The sequence below is a fragment of the Salminus brasiliensis genome, chromosome 11 (assembly GCF_030463535.1).
Source record: "Salminus brasiliensis chromosome 11, fSalBra1.hap2, whole genome shotgun sequence".
NCBI classification, from domain to species: domain Eukaryota; kingdom Metazoa; phylum Chordata; class Actinopteri; order Characiformes; family Bryconidae; genus Salminus; species Salminus brasiliensis.
In genome coordinates this window covers 9,066,131-9,088,248 of record NC_132888.1, presented here as the reverse complement: position 1 = coordinate 9,088,248, position 22,118 = coordinate 9,066,131, and the positions used below count along the sequence as shown (strand labels likewise).

At 43.9% G+C, this 22,118-nt stretch overlaps 1 protein-coding gene across 8 annotated transcripts in view; it reads right to left on the bottom strand.

The window, feature by feature from the left end:
- Window positions 1-22,118, bottom strand: part of robo2 (roundabout, axon guidance receptor, homolog 2 (Drosophila)) — a 573,599-nt gene that overhangs the window by 223,766 nt on the left and 327,715 nt on the right. For all 8 annotated transcript variants that reach the window (XM_072691588.1, XM_072691590.1, XM_072691589.1 and 5 more), the window contains one exon: window positions 4,316-4,642. In XM_072691588.1, the coding sequence (XP_072547689.1) occupies window positions 4,316-4,642 (327 nt within the window). The remainder of the gene's footprint in view (window positions 1-4,315; window positions 4,643-22,118) is intronic.

Here is a 22,118-nt window from a genome sequence, read left to right as displayed (position 1 = left end):
AGCTGCAAAGGGTAACCAACTCCATATTAATGCCTATGGATTTAGGATGGGATGTCATATACACTCATGTAGGTGTAATGTTTAGGTGTCCCAATACTTTTGTGTGTGTGTGTGTATTATTTGCTGTTCACGGATTCCAGTGGTCCCTTACTGTCCCTCTCATACGGATGGATGTGATCCTCTTGTCCAACAAATGAATGATGACCTGCAGCACTAGCACCCCTCACTGCATCTCTAATGGTTGATATTTAAAGAGGTGCATTTGGAAAGTGGACACCTCCCTCCAATCTGCTGTTTTATTAATAATGCAGTAAGCTCCATTCAGAGACCTCTCTCTCACTCACTCACTCTCACTCTCTCTCTCTCTCTCTCTCTCTCTCTCTCTCTCTCTCTCTCTCTCTCTCTCTCTCTCTCTCTCTCTGTGTCCCCTGTCCAGCTCCACTGGTGCAAGTAGAACGCCTGCCTTCAATCTGTTTCCACACAGCTATTCACTCAGCTCACGGGGGTCCTACACGGCCATGCACAGCAAAACATAGAGCCGGGTCCCCACGTTATGAATGTGGTGGGGAGGGGGGGGGGGGTGCTGGAGAACACACACTGGATAGATAATAAGGCAGGGAAGTCTTTGAAGTGTGGGCTGTAGTTTAGGAGGCTGCCAACACCTTTAAAACCCAGCAACAATTTAAACACAGCAATAAAAAAAACAAATGTGATAATAACCCCCCTGATTTAACGTGTGTGTGTGTGTGTGTGTGTGTTTTTTAGGTAAACACTGAGGCTTTATAAGATGGTACACAGCCGACATTAGCGTCCATTAGAGCGCCTGCTCACATTTTGGCTTCTCCTGCTGTCACCCTTCTACTGTTCTGATCCTACTGACCTTTCTGACCCATAACCTTTAACCTCCACACAGTAAAGTGTTCAGCACTCCATTTAGCTCTCCTCTCCGTTTCCACCAGAGTGAGAGTGAGAGAGAGAAGATACAGGAGATAGAGAGAGGAAGAGCCAGAAATATGAAGCGAGAGAGAGAGAGAGAGAGAGAGAGAGAAATATATATATATAGTGGAGAGCGAGAGAGAGAGAGAGAGAGAGAGAGAGAGAGAGAGAGAGATACAAAAAAGAGGAAGAGATATATAATGAGAGACCGATGTTGAAAAAGAGAGACTAGAGAGAGTGAGAGAGCAAGAGAAAGACAGAGAGACAGAAACAAGCATAAAGATGTGTAGAGAGAGAGAAAGAGAACGAGAGAGAGATGGGGAGAGAGAAATAAGAAGAGAGAGAGATACAGAAAGACAGAGAGAAAGAGAGCGAGAGAGAGTAAGAGAGAGAGAGAGAGAGAGAGATAGAGAGAGAGAGAGAGAGAGATAGATAGATAGATAGAGAGAGATAGAGAGAGAGAGAGAGAGAGAGAGAGAGAGAGAGAGAGAGAGAGAGAGAGCGAGAGAGAGAGAGAGACAAGTCTGAAAAAGAGTGTCAGGAAGACAAGGAGACAGAGAGAGAGACAGAGAGAGAGAGAGTAAAAGACAGAAATATGGAGAGACATATGGTTATTTGTATTATTTTATTATTACTATATTATTTATATGGTTATTTTTATTGCACTGTTGTTTGTTGTTATTATTGTTATTTTTGTAATGTTTTGGCAATATTGTTATTATTACAGTCATGCCAATAAAGCTTCTTTAAATCTGAAATACAGGAGGAGAGAGAGACAGAAATACAGAGAGACATATGAACAGAGACAGGCATACAGGAGGAGAGAGTGAGAGACAGAAATAGGGAGAGGAAGAGAGATGGAGAGACATAGGGAGGGGACTAGTGAGTATGAGTGGGGCTGAAAAAAATAAAAGAATAATCGGGGGGACTTCATCAATTTTTCATGAATTTTCATTTAGGCGAGGAGACCCCTCTTAAAGCGATCGATAGATCAAGCGGCTGTCACACAGTTAGCACCTGGGGGCTGCTGCCATGGCCACGGAAGAGCTGGGAGAAGATCAGAGACAGCTTGCCACGGCAACACACACCCCCTACCAGCTTCTTATATACACACACACACACACACACACACACACACATACACACACAGCCAATTTCCCCTTTCCTAGTTCCTTGTCTTTAACCTGCATCACTGCTGAGCACCTTCAGCTACAGGCTGATAAATGACAGATGGAGCAGCTTTTCTCAATGTTGCTCTGAACACCTCCTTTAGCTTCAGGTACAGAACAATATCCAACACACACAAACACACACACACACACTGAGAGTCAGAGCTCACAGCACAGCTGATTTACTTATTCATTCATTCAATATTTAACATCATTTTCTTGTTCCGTAATGGACTGCTCCCATTTTCATAACAAAGCAAAGCAGAGTGTGTGGTATCGATCAGCTTGGCTGGAACGCACTTCAAAATTTGGTTTTGCTTAGGTGGCAAGTCCAGACCATTCCCAGCACAGACTTCAGTCAAGTATGCTTTAACCTTTAATTAATTCTAGCTTGGCAACCATTGTTGGAGACTGGGGTGTAAAGTGTATCCTAAAGAAGTGCATATGCCTTCAAATATCAGGATGCAGGGCTCAGAGTGGCTAATGTGGAGTGGCTCCACTATGGCCTGGGGGTCACAAGTTCAAATACAGAGCCATGCCGTTTTGCCATCAGCAGCCGGAGTCTGAGGGAGCGCAACTAGCCGTGCTTTCCCTTCAGGTGGGTACATGGCGCTCTCTCCTCTCGTCACTCTTAAAGCGATGCTGGCTGACACAGGTGTCTATTAGCTTTCCTCCGAGCGCGTCGCCTGTACGGTGATACTGCATTGGCGGCAGTTCTGAAAAAGAGGCAGTGGCTGGCTTTGCTTCTACTGGAGGAGTGTTGAGTCTTTACCCTCTTAGTGTGGGGAGCAGGTTAACTGGCAGTACCAGTGGGAGAAAAGGGGGAACAATCCAAGCATGGTAGGTGTATGGCTGCCTCCACTACAGTGATTTACATTTGTGTATAATGCTAAAAAGGAAATACCTTAAAATATCTTCTGATACCCTGATTTCAGAGACCATAATATCAGTATCGTAAGAGAAAACAGTTGATCGGACATCCCCACACCAAAAATGGCTAAAAAAGACTGAATAGTATGTTAGTGTATGACCGTAGCATATAGCTATTGCACCTTTATCTCTACTGTAAATGTATGTTCATGCACATCACAATCACTATGAGGAGAAGAGACAGATGGATCAGTGTATCCAAACTCTGGGACATATTTAAACAGCAGAAAATCAATGGTCAAATCTGGCAGTACAGGCTTTACAATAAGCAGATAAAAACTCTTTTACTGTTGGGTTTTATTGTCAATATTTGTTCACAGAAACTAAATGGCCATCATCCTCATAATCAATTTTATTAGTGCTGGCGTCTATGAAGAGCGAAGAGCGAATCAGGCCAAGCAGTAGAGCTGTCAGTCATATGATTGTGCTCTTAGCTGCAATGATAAGCAGGGTCTTGCAGGGCATGTTCCCTCAGGGAGTGCTCATTAGCCTGGTGGGGGCGCTGTATTGCAAGGTGGAGGGGGGGGGGCACTTCAAAGCTAAGCCCATCCACAGGTCACCCTCAAATCTGTCAATACCTCCGCCCCCCGCAGACTTACTGCCAGTGTCAAGTGACACCCCCCATCTCTCTTTCATCTGAGCCCTCCTGTCTTTTTTTTGGCCTGTTCTATCATTTCCTTTCCAGGAGGTGAAGCCAAGAAGCTGGGCGAAGCAAGCTGAAAGGGCAAACGTACCACGTACCAGCTTGTTCTTCCGGAAAACGCTGATATGCTGAAACATAAGTCCAGCAAACTCTGCATATTCGGGAACAACACGGCGAACAGCTTTCTTTTATCTTGACTCTGATCTAAGAAAAGAAAGCTAATTTCTTCAAAACCCTGTGCAGGGAAAAGCGCATTAGCGGAACAGACATTAACCAAAATGTAAACCTCAAGCAAGCACTCCCTTCATCCATTTTACGACTTTCTCTGATTACTATCTATTTTAAGCTTCTAATTGTATGTCATTTCCTGTATTAGGCTCAGACCAAAATTGTATGTCCGTGTAATCACACAACCCATTGGCCAACAGCAACCTACATTAAACAACAACAAAAATAACGTTCCAAGGTCTGAACCTCCTTTCTGATTCCAGGCACTCATCCAACCATTCCGTTTTTTTGGGACAGAAAAGGCCACAAAGCAACCTTGAGGTCGCCTTGTAAAATATTCAAAAGAAGTGAACATAAAAAGAAAAAAAAATCCTTGAAAACATTGCCCAGATAAAATCCTTGGACTTACATGCTACTTCCAGCGAGGCGTTGCGACTGACGGCTTCTCCAAGATAGTTTCGGGCCACGCAGACGTACGCCCCTTCGTCCGGTTTGCTGCGGCGGCCGTGGACTATTCTCAGGAAGAACAGCGAGCCGCTGGGCAGCAGCATGCGGTGGGAACGAGAGTCGTCCTTGTCCGTCTCCACCCTCTCTCCGTCCTTGTACCACTCCACGGTGGGCGTGGGCCGCCCCTCGGCCTTGCAGTTGAGGGTGGCCGGCTCGCCCTTGGACACGATGAGGTCGGAGGGGTGCTCCACGATGCGGGGCGGAGAGTCTTCCTGCCGCAGACGGGATCCTGAAAAGCAGATACAGACAAGAGAGCAATTAAGGCGTGGGAATCACTCAGGTGTTTGATATCAGCAAGTCAAGGTCCTGGAGAAGCAAGCAGACTTTCACAGGTCTTCTACCGAACACTGGCTGTATGGGATTTGCTAATTTGCTTGGCTGAAAGTGAATTTCATGACCACAGTAGCCACAACTGTCTCAACTTTGACTGTTTCATCAATCTGGTTTTACAGTCAGAATGACAGCTTTGTACCACATTAAGACACGGAAAGATACTTTAACCAATAATTATTAATTATTGAATTTTAGGTGGCATAATGAAGAAAAACAAAACAGCTGCGAAAGACTCAAAATCAACCAAGCAAATTAGCTAATCAATTAGTAAGTCAGCTAACACTAACACTAGCTGCTTAAGCCGGAGTTTGTTCAGCTGTTTATGTTATACATTGAATACTGAATGATAACTGATTAAAAATCTAGCAATTGGCAAAATAAAAAGGTAAAACAGCCAAAAAAAAACCTGGAAATCGACCTAAAAAAAAATGTACCTGGCCAGATAGTGAGACAGCTAACGGCTGCTTAAGCTATGGTTAGGCCGGCGTTCTCATGCATACAGTACCTTGAACTGGTATCAGTAAAATACTATCAAATACTAATGGAAATCTTAAAGGCATAATGGAAAAAAGTAAAAGTTAGCTAACTACCCAACTAGCTAGTCAGTTATTAAGCCACCTAACACTCATAATGTTTGTTATGTACTGTAGCTATATTGAACCATGCTTGATGAAAATACCATCCCAGGCAATTAATTGAAATTAATTAGCTAGCTAAGTTAGCTAGCAAGTCAGATTGTAAGCCAGCTAATACACGCTTTAGCCGGGGTTAGCTAATATGTACTGTACACTGAATGATGACTGATGAAATATCCTGTTGTTTTACAATACAATGGTTAGTTTCCACCAGTTACCACTACCAGCTGCACGAGCCAGGGTTTGTTATGTACTCTATATTAAATGTGATCCAAAAAATGAACTGAAAAAATGATCTGAAAAATACTATTAATTAACATAGTGCTTATATGTGCTGTATTTTCAACGATGACAAACAAGCCCTAAAGATGGCCGCACTTTAGAAATCTCTAAACATACTTTTCAGGGAGTCATTATCACTTTCAGAGAGTGATCCTTCCCTTTCACAGCACCTCAACCAAACCAGAACCTGCCCTTGCTTTCGTTTGCCAGGTCCCAGATCAGCTAACCCTGAGTATAATTCTCTCCACGTCAGTCACAATTCAAACCTCCCAACCCAATGAGCTAATTCGAGGCGTCACTTAGTGCACTAGCAAGCCATCAGGGATCTGCCCCGCGTGACAGAGGGCTTTCGAGGGGTTAGACCCACGCTGTGTTAAAATGCTAATCCCCTGAGCCTTCCCCTGCATGGCTCTGCTTCATGTATGGGTGATGCTAGCAAGCTGCGCTAGAAGTCTGGCCCTTATGATAATAGTGCTGGGGAGAGCGTGCGGTGCGAGTCTTAACCCCAGAGATAAGGAGCCAGGGGCCACCCAGCATTTACATTACTGAAGCCTGGACGAGCTGGAGACAAAAGCGGGCCCTGATCCCAGAAAAACCCGGCCAAAAAGAGAGGCTTAGCCTGGCCAGCTAATGCTGCTGTGTTAGCATTACACGCTTCAATAGGACATGGCTGGTGCGTGCAGAGGCCCTCTCTTGATTGTAAATGCTCATTTTCCACTCTTTTCAAGGATTTGAATTGCTTAACTCTTAGAGACTTTAGAAAAGAATAAGGGGGAGGGTTACGTTGGCATTTGAGTGCAGGGGCTACTCTGCGTATGCGGGTTTGGGCAGGAGTTGTTTGTGTGATCAGAACGTATTCATGTCAAATGGAAAGTGAAAAGGCATCAGGATCATTTGGAATAACTAGCTGGATGTGTTAGAAATACAAGCTTTTGTGATGTATGGTGCAGAACGTCTCTTCAGTAGAGCAAGCACAGCAAAGGAAACAGGGGCATGAACCTCCCCCAGGAGGCCAGGTGTTCCGCTGACGTACAAAAGGTGCGCTGTAGCACAAAGTCCTTTGTGTCAGTGCTGTGTAAACCAGTCGTGGGGGTGGTGGACGGAGAGATATGAAGGCAGAAAGGGGTTTGGTGGGTCCTGAGGAGCTTGAATGCTGATGGTGACTGTGCATGTGGCACAGCTAGCCGTGTGGAGTGGATATAGGAACCGATTCAGCACTCTGAAACAAGGACAAGGGCAGGATATTGAAGACACTCAGTCAGCATGAAAAAGTGTGTTTTCAGTGTGAGTAAAAGTGCTGCACAATATGGACAAAATACTATAATCCCATTATATTGAAAAAGTGCCACGATCATGCAGAAACCTCCAAGCCTCCACAATTTTACAGGAGAAGGTAAAAACCTTCTTAACTTTCAATGAAAGTCAATGTAAAAGGATTTCATTTCAAGCCATTTTGGAGCACTTCTATTGGTCCATACACCATAACAATTGGATACACTGAAAAAAAACAACAACCAGATTCACATTATGTCAAAAAGTGAAAAACGGTAAACATTGATTTTAGCATTTCAGCATGACAGCCGCATCGGACTGGTCAGATCTCTCACAATACAAACTTTAACATTCAGTGATATGTTAGAGACTCATCTGCGATATCAGCGTCGTCGGGATCAGGCCAATGTCAAGACAACGCTTAGCAGATGATACATTGTGGAGCCCTAGTGCATGTGTCTTCTCCCTCTGTGAAGACTCCAAAAGGTCAATTGTCTCCCACTGTGCTGTATTGACCCTGGACTGGAGGAGGGGACTTCTTCGTACTTCACCTAATTTGGGCTAATTCCTGCCATTTTCCTCGCATTGATCAACGATCAGAGCTGCTGTCTGCTGTCTAAGTGGAGCAAGGGACAAGAAACAGGCCAGCTAGGGGGTCGCAACCTACTAATGGAACATGATCTAATCTGCTGTAGAAAGGTGTAGAAGGTGATAGTTATTTAAATATAATTTACCAAGCAACTGTATCAGTGTTTTTCTCGTTGCTGTAACTGTCTTTAGTTGGTCTCTTGTCCCCCAACTGCTGAGTAAGACTCAAATCTCCTAGGTCAGCACATCACAAGACCCCTAATTCGCTGCTCGCCAATTCGGTCCAGCGCGCCGGAGGGAATACTGATAGTTCAGTCCTCAGCATTGCCTTCACAGTATAGAAAATCACTTATTACATTACAGATTTTGTGCAAAACCCTCATTTAATGAATGAAGTGCTAATTAATATCATGGCATTGATAAACCATGGGGCCAAGATAAGGTGACAGTGTTATAGACCCTTTTCTCCCTGCACACACACAGTTATCTCATTGGAGCATCTGCTTCCCCTCTACAATGCTGTGCCGTGTTACTGGCAGAGGTTTTAACACGGCCGAGGCAAAGACATGAGCGTTCGCCACGCAATTCGATTTCTATCAGTTTAATTTCTTTTAATCCAATTTGCATTCCAATCTACATCCTCTAATCACTTAAACCTTGAGGCACCATCTGCCTGCCGTTCCTCTAAAGCAGGAGAAAAATGTACTCAGCAGATGCCTGTGTGATTGCTAAGGAAAGGGGGATGGCTAATGCAGTGGAGGATGAATGTGACTGCGCAGGATCATTTTTCTGCATTTTAATAAATAAAAATATATCAAATATAGATATAAATAAATAAATAAACACTTTTATTGTCTCTTTAGGTTTTGCACACAGTAGTGGCACCTGTAAACAAATCTCATAAGCATTTACAAATCCAAAGCCTGATACTTGCGTGCACAATCAGTGAAGCCACTAGTCTGCTAATTTTGCAATTAGTTAAGAGCCACAATTAGCAGTTTTCAAGTTCCAAAGACAGGCTAGAAACAAGCGCTTGGACAATGCAGAGGAACCTTCATTGAATGAACTGTGACTGACCTCACTGACCTCAGATGTCCTCATTAAGTGAAGCTTACTGGTTTACTACTTCTGCACTCAGCCATAACATTAATACCACCACCTACCTGTGTCTACACAGCTCCACTTCCCATATAGGAACACTTTATAGGGCTATAACCCACAGGTCCACCACAGAGCAGGTAGTATTTGGGTGGTGGGTCATTCTCAGCACTGCAGTGACTCTGACATGATGGTGTCAATTGAGACACTCCTACCTAGTTGGTCCACCTTGTAGATGTAAAGTCAGAGACAGAAGCTCATCTGTTGCTGCACAGTTTTGTGTTGGTCATCCTCTAGTCCTTCATCAGTGCTCTCATGATGCTGCCCACAGGATGCTGTAGTCTTGATATTTGTGGTTGATGGACTGTTCCAGTCCAGATGTGACAGATGTGAGGTGTTTAAACACTCCAGCAGCACTGCTGTGTCTGATCCACTTGTACCACCATAATACTACCTGCTCTGTGGTGGTCCTGACCATTGAAGAACAGGGTGAAAGGATGCTAACAAAGTATGTATAGAAAGAGATGGACTACAGGCTGGAATTTTAGAACCACACAGTGCTCCTATATGGCCAGTGGAGCTGATAAAATGGACAACGAGTTAAGAAACAAGGAGGAGGTGTTAATGTTATGGATGATTTGTGTGTATACTGTCGAGTCAGACAATTTCACAAACAATGTACACAAACACCAACATAAATAAATGAACTATTGCCTTCTATTCAGTCTCCCACACTCTCACTCTTTTGACATATGTGGACGTGGCATATCCCCCTGAAAGGCTAATGGATCTTCCCATCAGCAGGCTGCGAGACTGGCCACCGGCAAAGTCAATTTGCTTCATTCCACTGAAGCCCCCCCCCCCCCCCCCCCCAGCCTTTCTCTCTCTCTGTCCGGTAAAACGCTCCGGCTGTTGCCCTCTCCTAATGCGATCATTGGTTGTTGTGCAATCAAGAGCTTTCTGCAGCCTGGACGAGTGCACTTCACCCCGGCCCGGCCCGTTCCAATCAAAGAGTCATTTCTCCCCTTTAGACCTCCGACCCCCCATTCTGCTCCGCTGTAGAGACACCATTATTTTACACACTGCCCATGGCACGCCACACACACACACACACACCAACACAGCAAAAAAGCTAGACGGAAATGTCCAATCCAATGAAATGGAGGTTAAATGGATATGGCGAGCTTTTCGAGTAGATGCAGTATGAATGCGCCATTAGTGGATGAATAACAGCCCAAACACAATAGGCCACTATCAGATTTTTAAGAGTTCCTACTGTACCTTTAAATTGATAGCATGGCAAAGAGTGAACATACACTACATGTCCAAATGTTTGTGGACACCCCTTCTAATGAATGCCTTCAGCTTCTTAAAGTTGAATCCACTGATGATACACCAGATGTCTAAATGCATATACACACACAGGACTTTGCAGCAGATAAACATGAACCTATTGGTACCATGTCTAATGCCAGGGGTGGGCTAGAGGGGTACTGAGCCCATCCAGCATTGGTTCTGTGTTCTCTGGAATGATTGATGGTGCTCCATCCACTACTTTTAAATGCAATGCTCCTCCAAAATGTAATAGAAAGCATTTCCTCGACAGTAGACACAGCCACTCCAAAAAAAAGCAGGATATATTTTCCCTTGATTTTAGAAGAAACGATGAAGGAGCAGGCGTCCCAATACTTTTGTTCACATATTGTGGCTTATAAGAGCTAGATCCTGGGAGAATCTGAAGGAGGAGGACATGGTTTCTATGGATGTGCAAACAGGCCTCGAGGGGCTACGCTGTAATGTTCAGCATTGTTTACAGGCTGGTCAAGAACAATGGCTGCTTTCCTGTGCCTCCCCCAGCTCTATAGCATGGGGAGAAGGCTAATTTTGTCCCCCTGCACTACATGTTCCACATGTTCCACCATAGTCATTCAGATGTAGATGATGAATGGGGAGGACAGAGCAGAACACATGGGGAGAAAACTTAAGCTTCTCTTACTTGTGAGCTTCATTAGCCTTGAAGTTGCAAATGAAGCAAACTTCAGCCAGCAAACATGAATTGTCTGATGGACTCCGTAGGACACACCAAGCAAATTAAGGGGCATTTCCACTGCTGCACATAAAGCCCACCCCATAAAACACATAAAAAAGAATGCACACACGCCTTCTCTTATCCAGCAGGTGAAAGTAAATTTCTCCTCCTCTGTTGACCACACAAGCAGACTCAGCACCCCTCTGATTATCTTTTATCACATATTTATTCATGTGGAGGGTAGAAGGCTGCTGAGCTTTGATGATCTTTTTGTAATTATTTTTATTAGCTCCCTGGAGAAATCCCCCCACCAACCCCTGGCCCACCAACCAAATCAATACCAGGCACAGCTCCCCACCCCAACCAGGCAACAACAAAAAAAAGCTCCCCAAAGACAAATCACTTATTCTGCCAAGCAGGCATGAGCATGTGTGTATGTGTGTGTGTGAGGCCAATCAGAGGTAACCATTGGCAACCTTCCAAACAGGGTCCAAAGGGATTCCAATCACAGTGGCAAGGTACAACGTGAAACCAAAATGCAGGAGGGGAAAAGCATCATTACTGCATTTTTGCATTTCAAAAATTTGCCAAGGGCTGGTAATAACCTGGCTTTCCATAAGCTGCTCAATTATAGGGCAGCCACTGCAGACTACCTGTCTGTTTACAAGGGACCAGCAATATGTTAAATGTCCAAATTGGAATAAATGTAAAAACTAGCCAAGCTTGAGATACACAGGCCTTGTTCTATGGATAAAAATATTGGCACACACCTCCTAATTATTGAATTCAGGTTTGCAGTCCCATTGTCATGTGTGTATAAACTCAAGCACCCAGCCATGTAGTCTGCCTTTACGCACATTAGTGAGTGGAATCGCTCTACCAACTCAATAACTGCAGAGCTTCAACTCTCCAAACCTGCTGTTAGAGCTGCAAAGGGGGACCGACTCTGTAGTAATACCTATGGATTTCATGCCTATGGATTTCGAATTGGATGTAGGGGCAAAGTGTAGGAGTCCCAATACTTTTGTCCATAAAGCGTGTGTATATCTTAGCTACCCTAAAGTTGAGATAGTCAGGCCCGCACTGTGCTCAGTTGTGTTCATTTTAACACAACACAGTTTGGGCCACACTTACGTTCAGATGCCACCTAAGCATATCTGTTTACAGCAAGATTATACCACAGTGTTTTAATCACTTGTTCAGTAGACAATGATTCACTAGATCCCACCCTCACATCAAATTTGGATAACTGCAAGGATTTTAAATAATAATCACAATTCCCTTGCTATGCTAGGCTATGCTGTGCTATGCTATGCAAAGAAGCATCTATGTGGGCTGCCACAGTTCCTCACTGTGAACCAGCCAAACAGTGCAGAGCTCATCAAATTATTCATGAGCCCACTATAAAAGGAAAACCGGCTTGTTTCATTATAGGGCAGAATAAGGGGGTTGTAAACAGTCATGTAAACCCATAAATGGGTATTACTACCCCCAAAAAAGTCACAAGCCTTATAAAATATTAAATAAATGCATTCTATGGCATATTTAGCTTTTTCAAGTAATGTTTATTCATTATATGTGCACTGTCAAGATAGACTGGGTGCAGTAATGGGTCAGACCTACAGAGAAAATCTACACCAGGGCTACTCAATCCTGGTCCTGGAGATCTACCACCCTGCAGAGTTTAGCGCCACCCGAATGTAACACACCTGATCAGATAATGAAGGCCTTCAGGAGCAACTGAACATTAGAGTCAGCTGTGTTGGATCTGAAGCCTTCAGGGTGGGGGATCTCCAGGACCAGGATTGAGCAGCACTGATGTACACCTAGCCTCAAATTTTAGCCTCCTCCTCTGTAGCTTCACTACACGCCAGGTTTAAAACTGCCAGCAATGCACAAGGAAACAAGATCCAATCAAGGGCATGTGTAAACACGCTACGCTGTGTCTTAACCGGAATGACGAGGATCCAATCACAGAGATCGGATGTTAATGCCAGGTGTAAACAGGGCAGCAGTGGCTGCATGAGACAGAGTGGATGGCTGCTTCAGGATGAAGCTCTCCAGAGATTGGTGTCCTGTTTTAGGCCTTTCAACAGCTAGAGGTTATGCTATACAGTTTCAGCACCAGCCTGTGTATCTTTATTCCTTCATTCCTCCGTCTCTCTCTCTCTCTCTCTCTGTCTCTCCCTCCCGCTGATAGATGTCTTCACTCAGGTCAGAGTGGCACAGGCCCATTCGTCATGTCATCATGTCATCAGAGGGAAATGTAGAAAAACAGGGCAGGGAAAAGGGATGATGTTTCTGGATGTGCTTTGAGACACACACGCACACACACACACACACACACGCACCATGTCCTCATAAGGAAAGACACACCCTTGGAGATTTATCATGCTGCCCAGCTTGTCACTCTCACACACACATGCACACACACACACACACACACACAAACTTGAAGGTCTGTCTAGCTGCCTTGTCATCCAGACACTGTCATACATCCACCCACACACAAACAGACTGGATTAGTATTCAGTCTTATTCCAGTAGGCCTGTCACAGCAGTAACACTCTACTGAAGAGCAGCATTAACAAGCCTACATTACCCCTACATAAGCCTTTCATGACCACTGCCATAAGCCTGCAGAAGCATTTATATGAGATTCAAGTGCTATGACAGCTCATATGTCCAAATATGTGTGGACACCCGTTCTAATGAATGCATTCAGCTACTTCAAGTTGCACCCAATGTCTGACATACTGCCAATAGAATAGGACTCTCTGGAGCAGATTAACATGAACCTAATGGCACCGTGCCTAATGCCAGGTGTGGGCTAGTAGACGGGTATAAAGGCCCCCAGCATTGAGCTGTAGAGCAGTGTAACTGTGTTTTCTGGAAAGATGGATGGTGCTCCATCTAATATGTTTAGGGATGAGGTGGGTGGTGATCATCTAGCATCCTGACCTTGCTAACGCCTTGTTGCTGAATGCAACCAGATCATCACAGCAATGCAATATCAAGATCTGTCGGTGCAGTGTTAAATAGCCCTATATTGTAGTGAAAAATAGGGGGTTCTTTGACTCATAATGATAGTGGAGCTTTTTATGGTGCTATATAGAACATCTATCAGCAACCTGAAGGTTGATACTAACCTACACTGGACCTACTGCCTTCATTAAACAGGCCTTTTTTGGTATGATCTATATAGTTGGTCATGACTATGCGGCAACCACAGTACTAACTGGAGTAAAAACAGCCAGCAAGCAAAGTAGCTTACATTGCAATCTGATTGCTTCAGGTCTGTTCTTTCACAGTGGCTTAAAATGAACAACTCATTTATTATTTACACTTATTATGAATAATTTATTATTTATTTGACAATTAAATTCCATGATCGTGACTTGTTGCCTTGCCATCTAGACACATCCACGAGTGCACACACAGCTTGATTTCATTTACTATGCAGTCGTATGTCAGTGAGTGCAGAACAGCTGTAACTGTTAGATATCATTAGACATACAGTACGGTAGCTTGCTGCAGAGAGTCCGTAACCTACATTCAATACCCCAAATACTCACGGAACAGTCGCTATCCTCTATAAGCGCCTCATAACAACAGAACAAAACACATACACACAAACAGCTACTGTAAACACACTCCCCTCCCCTGAACAGCCCAGCACGAGGAAAGTAAACATAAGACTGGTTGTAATTCAGGCAGCTAAGGACGCTTTCTGCTGCTTGGAGCAATTATCAGATATCTGGATACCAACTCCACACAAACACACATACTGCATACCCCCATACACACACATGCGCTGTGTGTTATTGACTTTGTTTCAGTGCATGCTCATTTGGCTCTCCATGCTGTGTGGGGTTATAAATAGAAAACTGTGTGAACTAGGATACACTCTTCTGCAGTAACGGCAGAGTACGCATGCCTCAGAGTTCAAACCGCCTCTCCCTGCCTGTGTTTACATGCAGAGATGGTCGTCACTGCACATAAATTCATGTGTCCAAAAGTATCAGGACACCCAGCGAATTCAGTTAATTTACTGTGACACAGATGGGAAGCTTAGGAAAGCATTGTCAGTTGAATGGGACTCATTCAACTGATAAGACATACATGGGCAATAGTGGTTTAAAGCCCCCCCCCCCAGCATTGGTTTCTGGAGTCATACCTCTGGAATGAGCTGGAGTGGCATTTCTGATCTAGAACTATTTATCCAACATCAGTGTTCAGACCCCATCGCTGACAACGGCCTACAGTAACGTATATGCAGCTTGTAAGATGCTCTGGAGAGGCTGCACATGCCAAGCATTGAGCTGTGGAATAGTGGACAGCATTCTCTGGAGTGATGGAGCTCTGTCCAGTACTTTTGGGATGAGCTGAAGTGGGGTTTCTTATCCAGAACTAATGATCCGACATCTGTACCTGATCTCACTAATGCTGTCGAGGCTGAAGACGATCAAATTCTCACAGCAATTTGTCCAACATCTAGTGGAAGGCCTTCTCAGGAAAGTAGAGGCTGTTGGTTTGGCAAAATATGGAAGACGTTCCCTATTAATACCCTTGATTTCACAAGAAATGTTGAGCAACCAGGTGTCTATACAATTTTGGAAATGTAGTGTAAATACCCTCAACTCAGCAATCGATCCAAAAATATGCCCCTAGTGATTATTTTTTTAAACAATTCATGCTGCAGAATGTAACACACTATTGCTCTTAAGTTTTATTTTTATCTCTATTTGTATTATTCCACCTGTTGTTTGGAGCCGCTACTCCTACTTAAATTTTCTCTAACCATCCTGATCTGGAATTGTGTGTTTGCATGCAGTTGTTGGATAAACAACAGTATTCGTGCAGTAAGCATCCGAAAACAGATTTTGTGGCCAAAACACTCCCATAGGAATGCAGTAAAATGTGTCCACAAACTTTTAACAAAAAATTCCAAAGTCTCTAAAGGTCACATTAATCAAGCCACAAACACCAGATTTGACACAATTGTACAACCAATAGTGTAGTTGGATGCTTTATGATTTTTAAACTGATTCACCTTACTGGTGGAGGGTTCAGAGAGGTCACGCTTGTGATATCTCATTGGGCAGCTCTCCCATGCACCAGCTGAGACAACGCATTGCTGTCCAGTACTGTCAGTGCATGGAGAAGCACCACGCTTTCAGTTCCTGCAGGAACTATGCTCTCTACTTAAAGATAGTACCTCTTTCATTTGAATGGACATTACATTCAGTTTAAGTTCAGGTGTATATTAAGGTGGATGATGTTCTTCTCAATCGATGAAGTCGTCCGATTCTTAAAAGACTATTAGACTTCAAATATGCATCTTCTGTCCAGCGTCAGAAGGTGGATGAGCTTCTTCTCTCTTGTCTCAACAATTTTAACTCTCTAAATTCCCTGCACATTATTATCCTCTTCTTCTCCATTCCTCTCTGTCTCTTTATATCAGTCCCCATCGATGGTGTGTGTGTGTTTGTGATTGCTATCTCCTTCTTCTGAAAGGAAAAGGCCTGTCAAAGCCTTGCAGATAGGAGGAAAAGTTCAACCTCGAAAAAAGGAGAAGTTTAAGGCAGCGTGTTGATGAGGGCAGTAGTCAGTTCATCTCTTTTTCCTGTCTCTCTCTCTGTCTCTCACTCGCTCTCTCCTTTCCATCCCTCCCCCCTTTCTCTCTTGACCCCCACTCCCCCTGCTCTCTCTCTTTCTCTCTCCTGCTGGGCTGCTGTCAGTGTTGTTGGCAGGAACACTGAGCTGTGTGATGCAGATCAAATGATTTCCAATGGGCCGCTGCACTCCAGAGCACACACCACTGCCTCCTCCATCCACCCCGCCACGAGCTGCATCCGCTGCCCACCACCCAGCCCTGACCACAAACAAGCTGGCCTTAAAGCGATAGTGAGCGGTCAAATTTACACAATCCCACCACCCACCCCCACCCCTTACCCCAAACATAGTCGAAAAGCCTATACCTGTCTGGTATCTGAAGTGTCTTTAGTTTCGCACAGGAGGTTATGAGGCTAATGTAGCCCAGAGTTTGCCCAGAAAACATTCCCCTCCACCAGCCTGGACTGATGAGACAAGGCAGGTGGGGTTCATGGATTGCTGCTGTTGGCGCCAACGTCCTGACCCTACCATCTGCGTACCTCTGCAGAAACTGAGAATCATCAGACTAGGCAACCAGTTTTCCCAGTTGTCAAGAGTCCATTATTGGTGAGCCTGTGCCCACTGCAGCCTCAGCTTTCTGGTCTTGGCTGACAGAAGTGCAACCTGTCGCGATTTTCTGCTGTTGTAGCCCATCCGCCTCAAGGTTCGATGTCTATAGAGTGGGTATCTGAGTTACTGTAGCCTTTCTTTCAGCTTGGCCATTTTTCACTGACCTCTCATCGATGTGTTTTCTTTATTAACCCATTATGAGTAAGCTTTAGAGACGTTTACCCAATCTTTTGGTTGATGGTTGATGTGAACACTATCTGAAGCTGTTGGACCATATATGCATGATTTTATGGACTGCACTGCTGACACATGATTAGCTGATTGGATAATCGCATGGATAAGTATGAGCTTGGTGGGTGTATATAGAACCAATGCCATTAGGAAAGGACTCTTATTGCTGTAGTGTGGTAAGCCTGCCCGTCCAGGAAATCAGAGACCGTCCAGGGCACTTCGCACACCAACCGTTTATACTACGCTAATTGGTGATGTGCTAGTTTTCATTACTTCTTGGTCTCCCAGCTCCAGTTTAAAACTGTAGTAAAACTTTGGACACCAAATCTGTCTTGGATGATCTAATAGATTTGGGGTCCGGGGATCTGATTCTTCACTGAACTGTGTCTGTCAGCATATTTAATGAGAAGCACATTATTTGCTCAGGGAGTTTGAAAGTGCAGAGTAAAGAGTTTTGGCTTCTTTGATAACAGCTTAATGTGCCTTGAATGAGAAAGGTGCAGGAGGGATATTGTGCGAGGATGGGGGCTTTCACAGCATGTAGTCAAACACAGTGTTTGGTAACTTGTGTGTCCTCGCGGGTACGTCCAAAGCTCTGATGAATCTACAAAAGCAGGTGTGTTCAGGCGCGCTTAACCCATTCTTTACCTTCAGGTGACAGGCCTGCTCTAAACAGTCCCATCGGGCTGGGCTTGGCTGAGCAGAATGAAAAGCAGCGATTGATTCGGCCTCCCGTATTGTAATCTCTTTAGTCCTCACCCACATGGCCCCGGAGTCAGGCAAAAGGCAAATTGAATAGGGAGAAAAATAAATACGGCCTTTATTGCTCTGGAAATGAGAGGAGGGCAGGGGAGAGGAGAAGGAGGGGGAAAAAAACGAAGAAAGGAAAAGGAGTCATTTAGGTGGCCACGTTAGCCTCCGCTGAAAGATGAATCGATAATTGGAGGGGTTGTGAGGGGGCTTAGCTTTTGCTAACCATCCAGTCATGTCAGTGAGTTGGCTAAACAACGCGCTTCGATGCCCACAGGCCTGGACACAAGCGCAGGTCCGCACTCTGCAGGTATGCTCAGAGATAAACTGCACTTACAGCAGAGTTTAATCAAAACCTCAGTCATACCCTGCTTCTGAAAACCAAAACATGCATGAAGCACCAATGAGATTTATTAAATTCCTATTTTATAGGACACTTAATCCAGTCAGCGTTTGTGCATGGAGGGGGCTCAGGTACTTTCAAGAGGGAAATGAGCTCTCGGCTGTATGTGCTGGGCTCGTTTCTGTCACAGAACACAGTAAGTGCAGTTGCTGCCAACAGAAACCAAACAATGGTGAGGTTTTCCTTAATTACAGTTTTTAAAGAGCTAATTTAATGAACAACTACAGTTTTTTGTTACAGTTTTAAAAGGTTTCATTCACCCTCCAGTCAACAGGAGGAACATGAGAGGCCTTATGCTCCTTCAGTCTGTTTTGAATGTACTGATTTTGTGACGTCACAAAAACCAATGTATTTACATATGTCCTCCTAATGGGCCTACAACTGTTAAACTCCACCCACTCACATTGTTAAAAGGAGTGTTTTTATCCTGGACTGCTTCTTAAATTCATTTTTTACAGGTGTATCTAACAATTGGCTCTACAGATGTTAAGCTCCACCCATTCCCATTGAAGTTATAAGGAGTGTTTCATCCTGGACTGCTTATTAAATTGAATTATTTACATATATCCTCCTATTGGGCCTGTAGCTGTTGAGCTCCATCTACTCACACTGAAGTTATAAGGAGTTCACATATATCCTCCTATTGAGCCTACAGCTGTTTAGCTCCACCCACTCCCATTGAAGTTATAAGGAGTGTTTCATCCTGGACTGCTTATTAAATTGAATTATTTACATAAATCCTCATATTGGGCCTGTAGCTGTTGAGCTCCACCTACTCACACTAAAGCTGTTTCATCCTGGACTGCTTATTGAATTGAATTATTTACAAATATCCTCCTATTGGGCCTACAACTATATAGTCTCACCCACTCACACTGATGTTATAAGAAGTTCACATATATCCTCCAATTGGGCCTACAACTATTTAACTCCACCCACTCACACTGATCTGAAGTCTTCTACAAATTACCAAGTTATGGAAATCTAGGTGTTCAACTTTAACATACTGAATGTGCATTACAGCATATTAGGTACACAGTATATGATAGTTCATGCTCAAATGTACAGTATATGATAGTTAATGTGCAAATGCGGTTACAATTACAGTTATTAAGACTAATCAGCAAATGCGTAAACTAGTGAACAGCAGTGTATTTCAGTGGCTTCAGCTTCAGTGTGACAGTCAGTTATTGCTTAGTGAATATTTGTCAGCCAACTTCGATTTATGATGCCTCTTTGATGTTGGCCTCAGAGGGAAGGCCAGGCTTGGAGCTTTATGAGCTTTGGATCAGCGGTCAATACCAAACCCCTGCAGCCAAACAGACCCACTGCTGAACCTAACATGGACTTTGGCTTCAGAAAATAAACACTGATTTCAAACGCTATTTGCTGAAGGAAAATGTGTACTGAGCTACAGCGGTGAGTCATTTTCACCCTCTGTAGCTTTGACATGTACTTTGAAGTTACAATGAGCTCCAGTTGTCATGACAGTAGCTTAACTTTCCCATTACTGACAAAACTAGGCTGACTCAAGTATTCCTGATAAAAGCTTATATGCATAAACAATTAACATAAGGAATCAATACTCAAACATATGCTCCTGATGTAGGTAATCATCTACCCAGCATCTTAATGGAAGACAAAAAGAAGGTCTTATCTGCTTTACTGTTTAGCCACTTATTTTGTTTAGCCAAGCATTATGATTGTACTTTCAATGTGCTGCACTTTGATTCAGTGCAAACTTTAATTCACTATACAGCATTTTGATTCACTGCACTGTACATCAATTCTCTACAGGCTTGGACTCACTACCCTGGACTTTCATTCACTGTAAGCTTTGATTCACTTTGATTCACTACATTATACTCCAACTACAGGCTTTGATTCACTGCAGGCTTTGGTTCACTTTACTGTACACTGATTCTCTACAGGCTTTGACTCACTACACTGTACTCTCATTCACTGTATGCTTTGATTCACTGCATTGCACTCTGATTCATGGCAGGCTTTGATTCACTGTACTTTACATTGATTCACTGCAGACGTTGATTAACTGCACTGTAAATAAATTCCCAACAGGCTGTAATTAACAGCATGGCCGTTTGATTCACTCTGTAGTTTGATTTACTCCAGGCTTTGATTCACTGTAAGCTTTGATACACTGCATTGCACTCTGATTCATGGCAGGCTTTGATTAACTGCACTGTAAATTGATTTTCAACAGGCTTTGATTAACTGCATGGTTGTTTGATTCACTCTGTTGATTCACTGCATTGCACTCTGATTCATGGCAGACTTTAATTCACTATACTTCACACTGATTCGCTGGAGGCTTTAATTAACTGCACTGTAAATTGATTTTCAACAGGCTTTGATTAACTGCATGTTTGAATCAGTTTGAATCAGTCTGTAGTTTGATTCACTGCAGACTCACTTGATTCACTGGAATTGCAAATTTATATGAACATGAAGACAAAATGACACCAGAAGCTTTGTTCATACAAAACTGAATGAACTCTACGATCAATTGTGTGTGTGTGTTGTCCGTTAGTGTTATGGTGAGTCACTCAGCCTTGACACAGATCCGTCCTATCTGCGGGTTGCCGAGATACAGCCAACCAGGGGGCACAGTGAGGCAGACAGTGGAGCGCGCGTGATTCGCCGCTTCGCTCAAGCCCGGCCTGTAGCCTGCCGCATGAAGAGCGAGATAAGGCTGCAGCGATATCGCCCCAACACTATCTAAACCCACAGAAATTGGCCTTTACATTTATCTCAACCTAGTTTCTTTTCTATCACTATGTCTGGCAGCAGGTCTGGGGGAGTTCACCTGAGGATGCTGCAGGTTTGGGGTTACACCAGATGAGTCCCTGAACCAGCCTCTGGATTAGGTTAGGAGAACGTGTGAGGCTAAATTACAAACTGCTAAACAAAATCATCTGCCAAGGCAAGAATACAACTGAATTAATGTGTGTGTGTGTGCTTTGAGGCCTTTGAGCATGTGTGTGTGTCCCACAGCTCACTTTTCAACACCACACAGGTGTTTGTACAGGTGTGTGCCGTCTGAGAGGGTCAGTATTAATCTTGTCAGTGGGGGCAGGGCACTCTGTCCTACTCATACCGAGGCTCAGGTGCTCAGGTGCTCAGGTCTTTGGTGGCCTTAAATTCCTTTCTGCACAAGAATTCAAACAAGACACATACTGCACACACACACACACACACACACACACACACACACCTCACAGATGTGTCCAAATGCAACAAGCCAGCAAAAAGAGCTGCAGATTTAAGGTGGTTTAAGGATCTGATTTAAGGTGGTTCCAGATTTAGACTGGTGTCACCAATGCAAAGCTGCATTGAAAAATGTCCCCATTCTCCCCATCCAAAAATCTGGTGTGTGGCCATGTGGTCATATGCACGTGCACTATATGGACAAAAGTATTTGGACTCTGCTCACCCTCGAAATCCTACCGAAAATCCTACTTTTGTTGGAGTACCTGTCTCTGTTGTCCACAGAAGGCCTTCTACTGAATTGTGGGTCATTGCTGTGAAGATGTGATTACATTTAGCGACAAGACAAGAGTTAGTAAGGTCAGGATGTTGGATGACACCATCCCACCCTTCCAGAGAACACAGTTCCACTGCTCTATACCCCTCTAGCCTACCCATGGCAATAGGCATGATGCCAATGGGTGCAACTTAAATGAGTTAAATGCATTAATTAGAAGGGGTGTCCACAAACATTTGGACATTTTCCATATATCATGATGGACTGGGCATTTCAAATTCAATAGTATTAGATATTAGACCCAAGCTACATAATAAATGAGTATATATGTTTGATTGGTAGGTAAATACATGA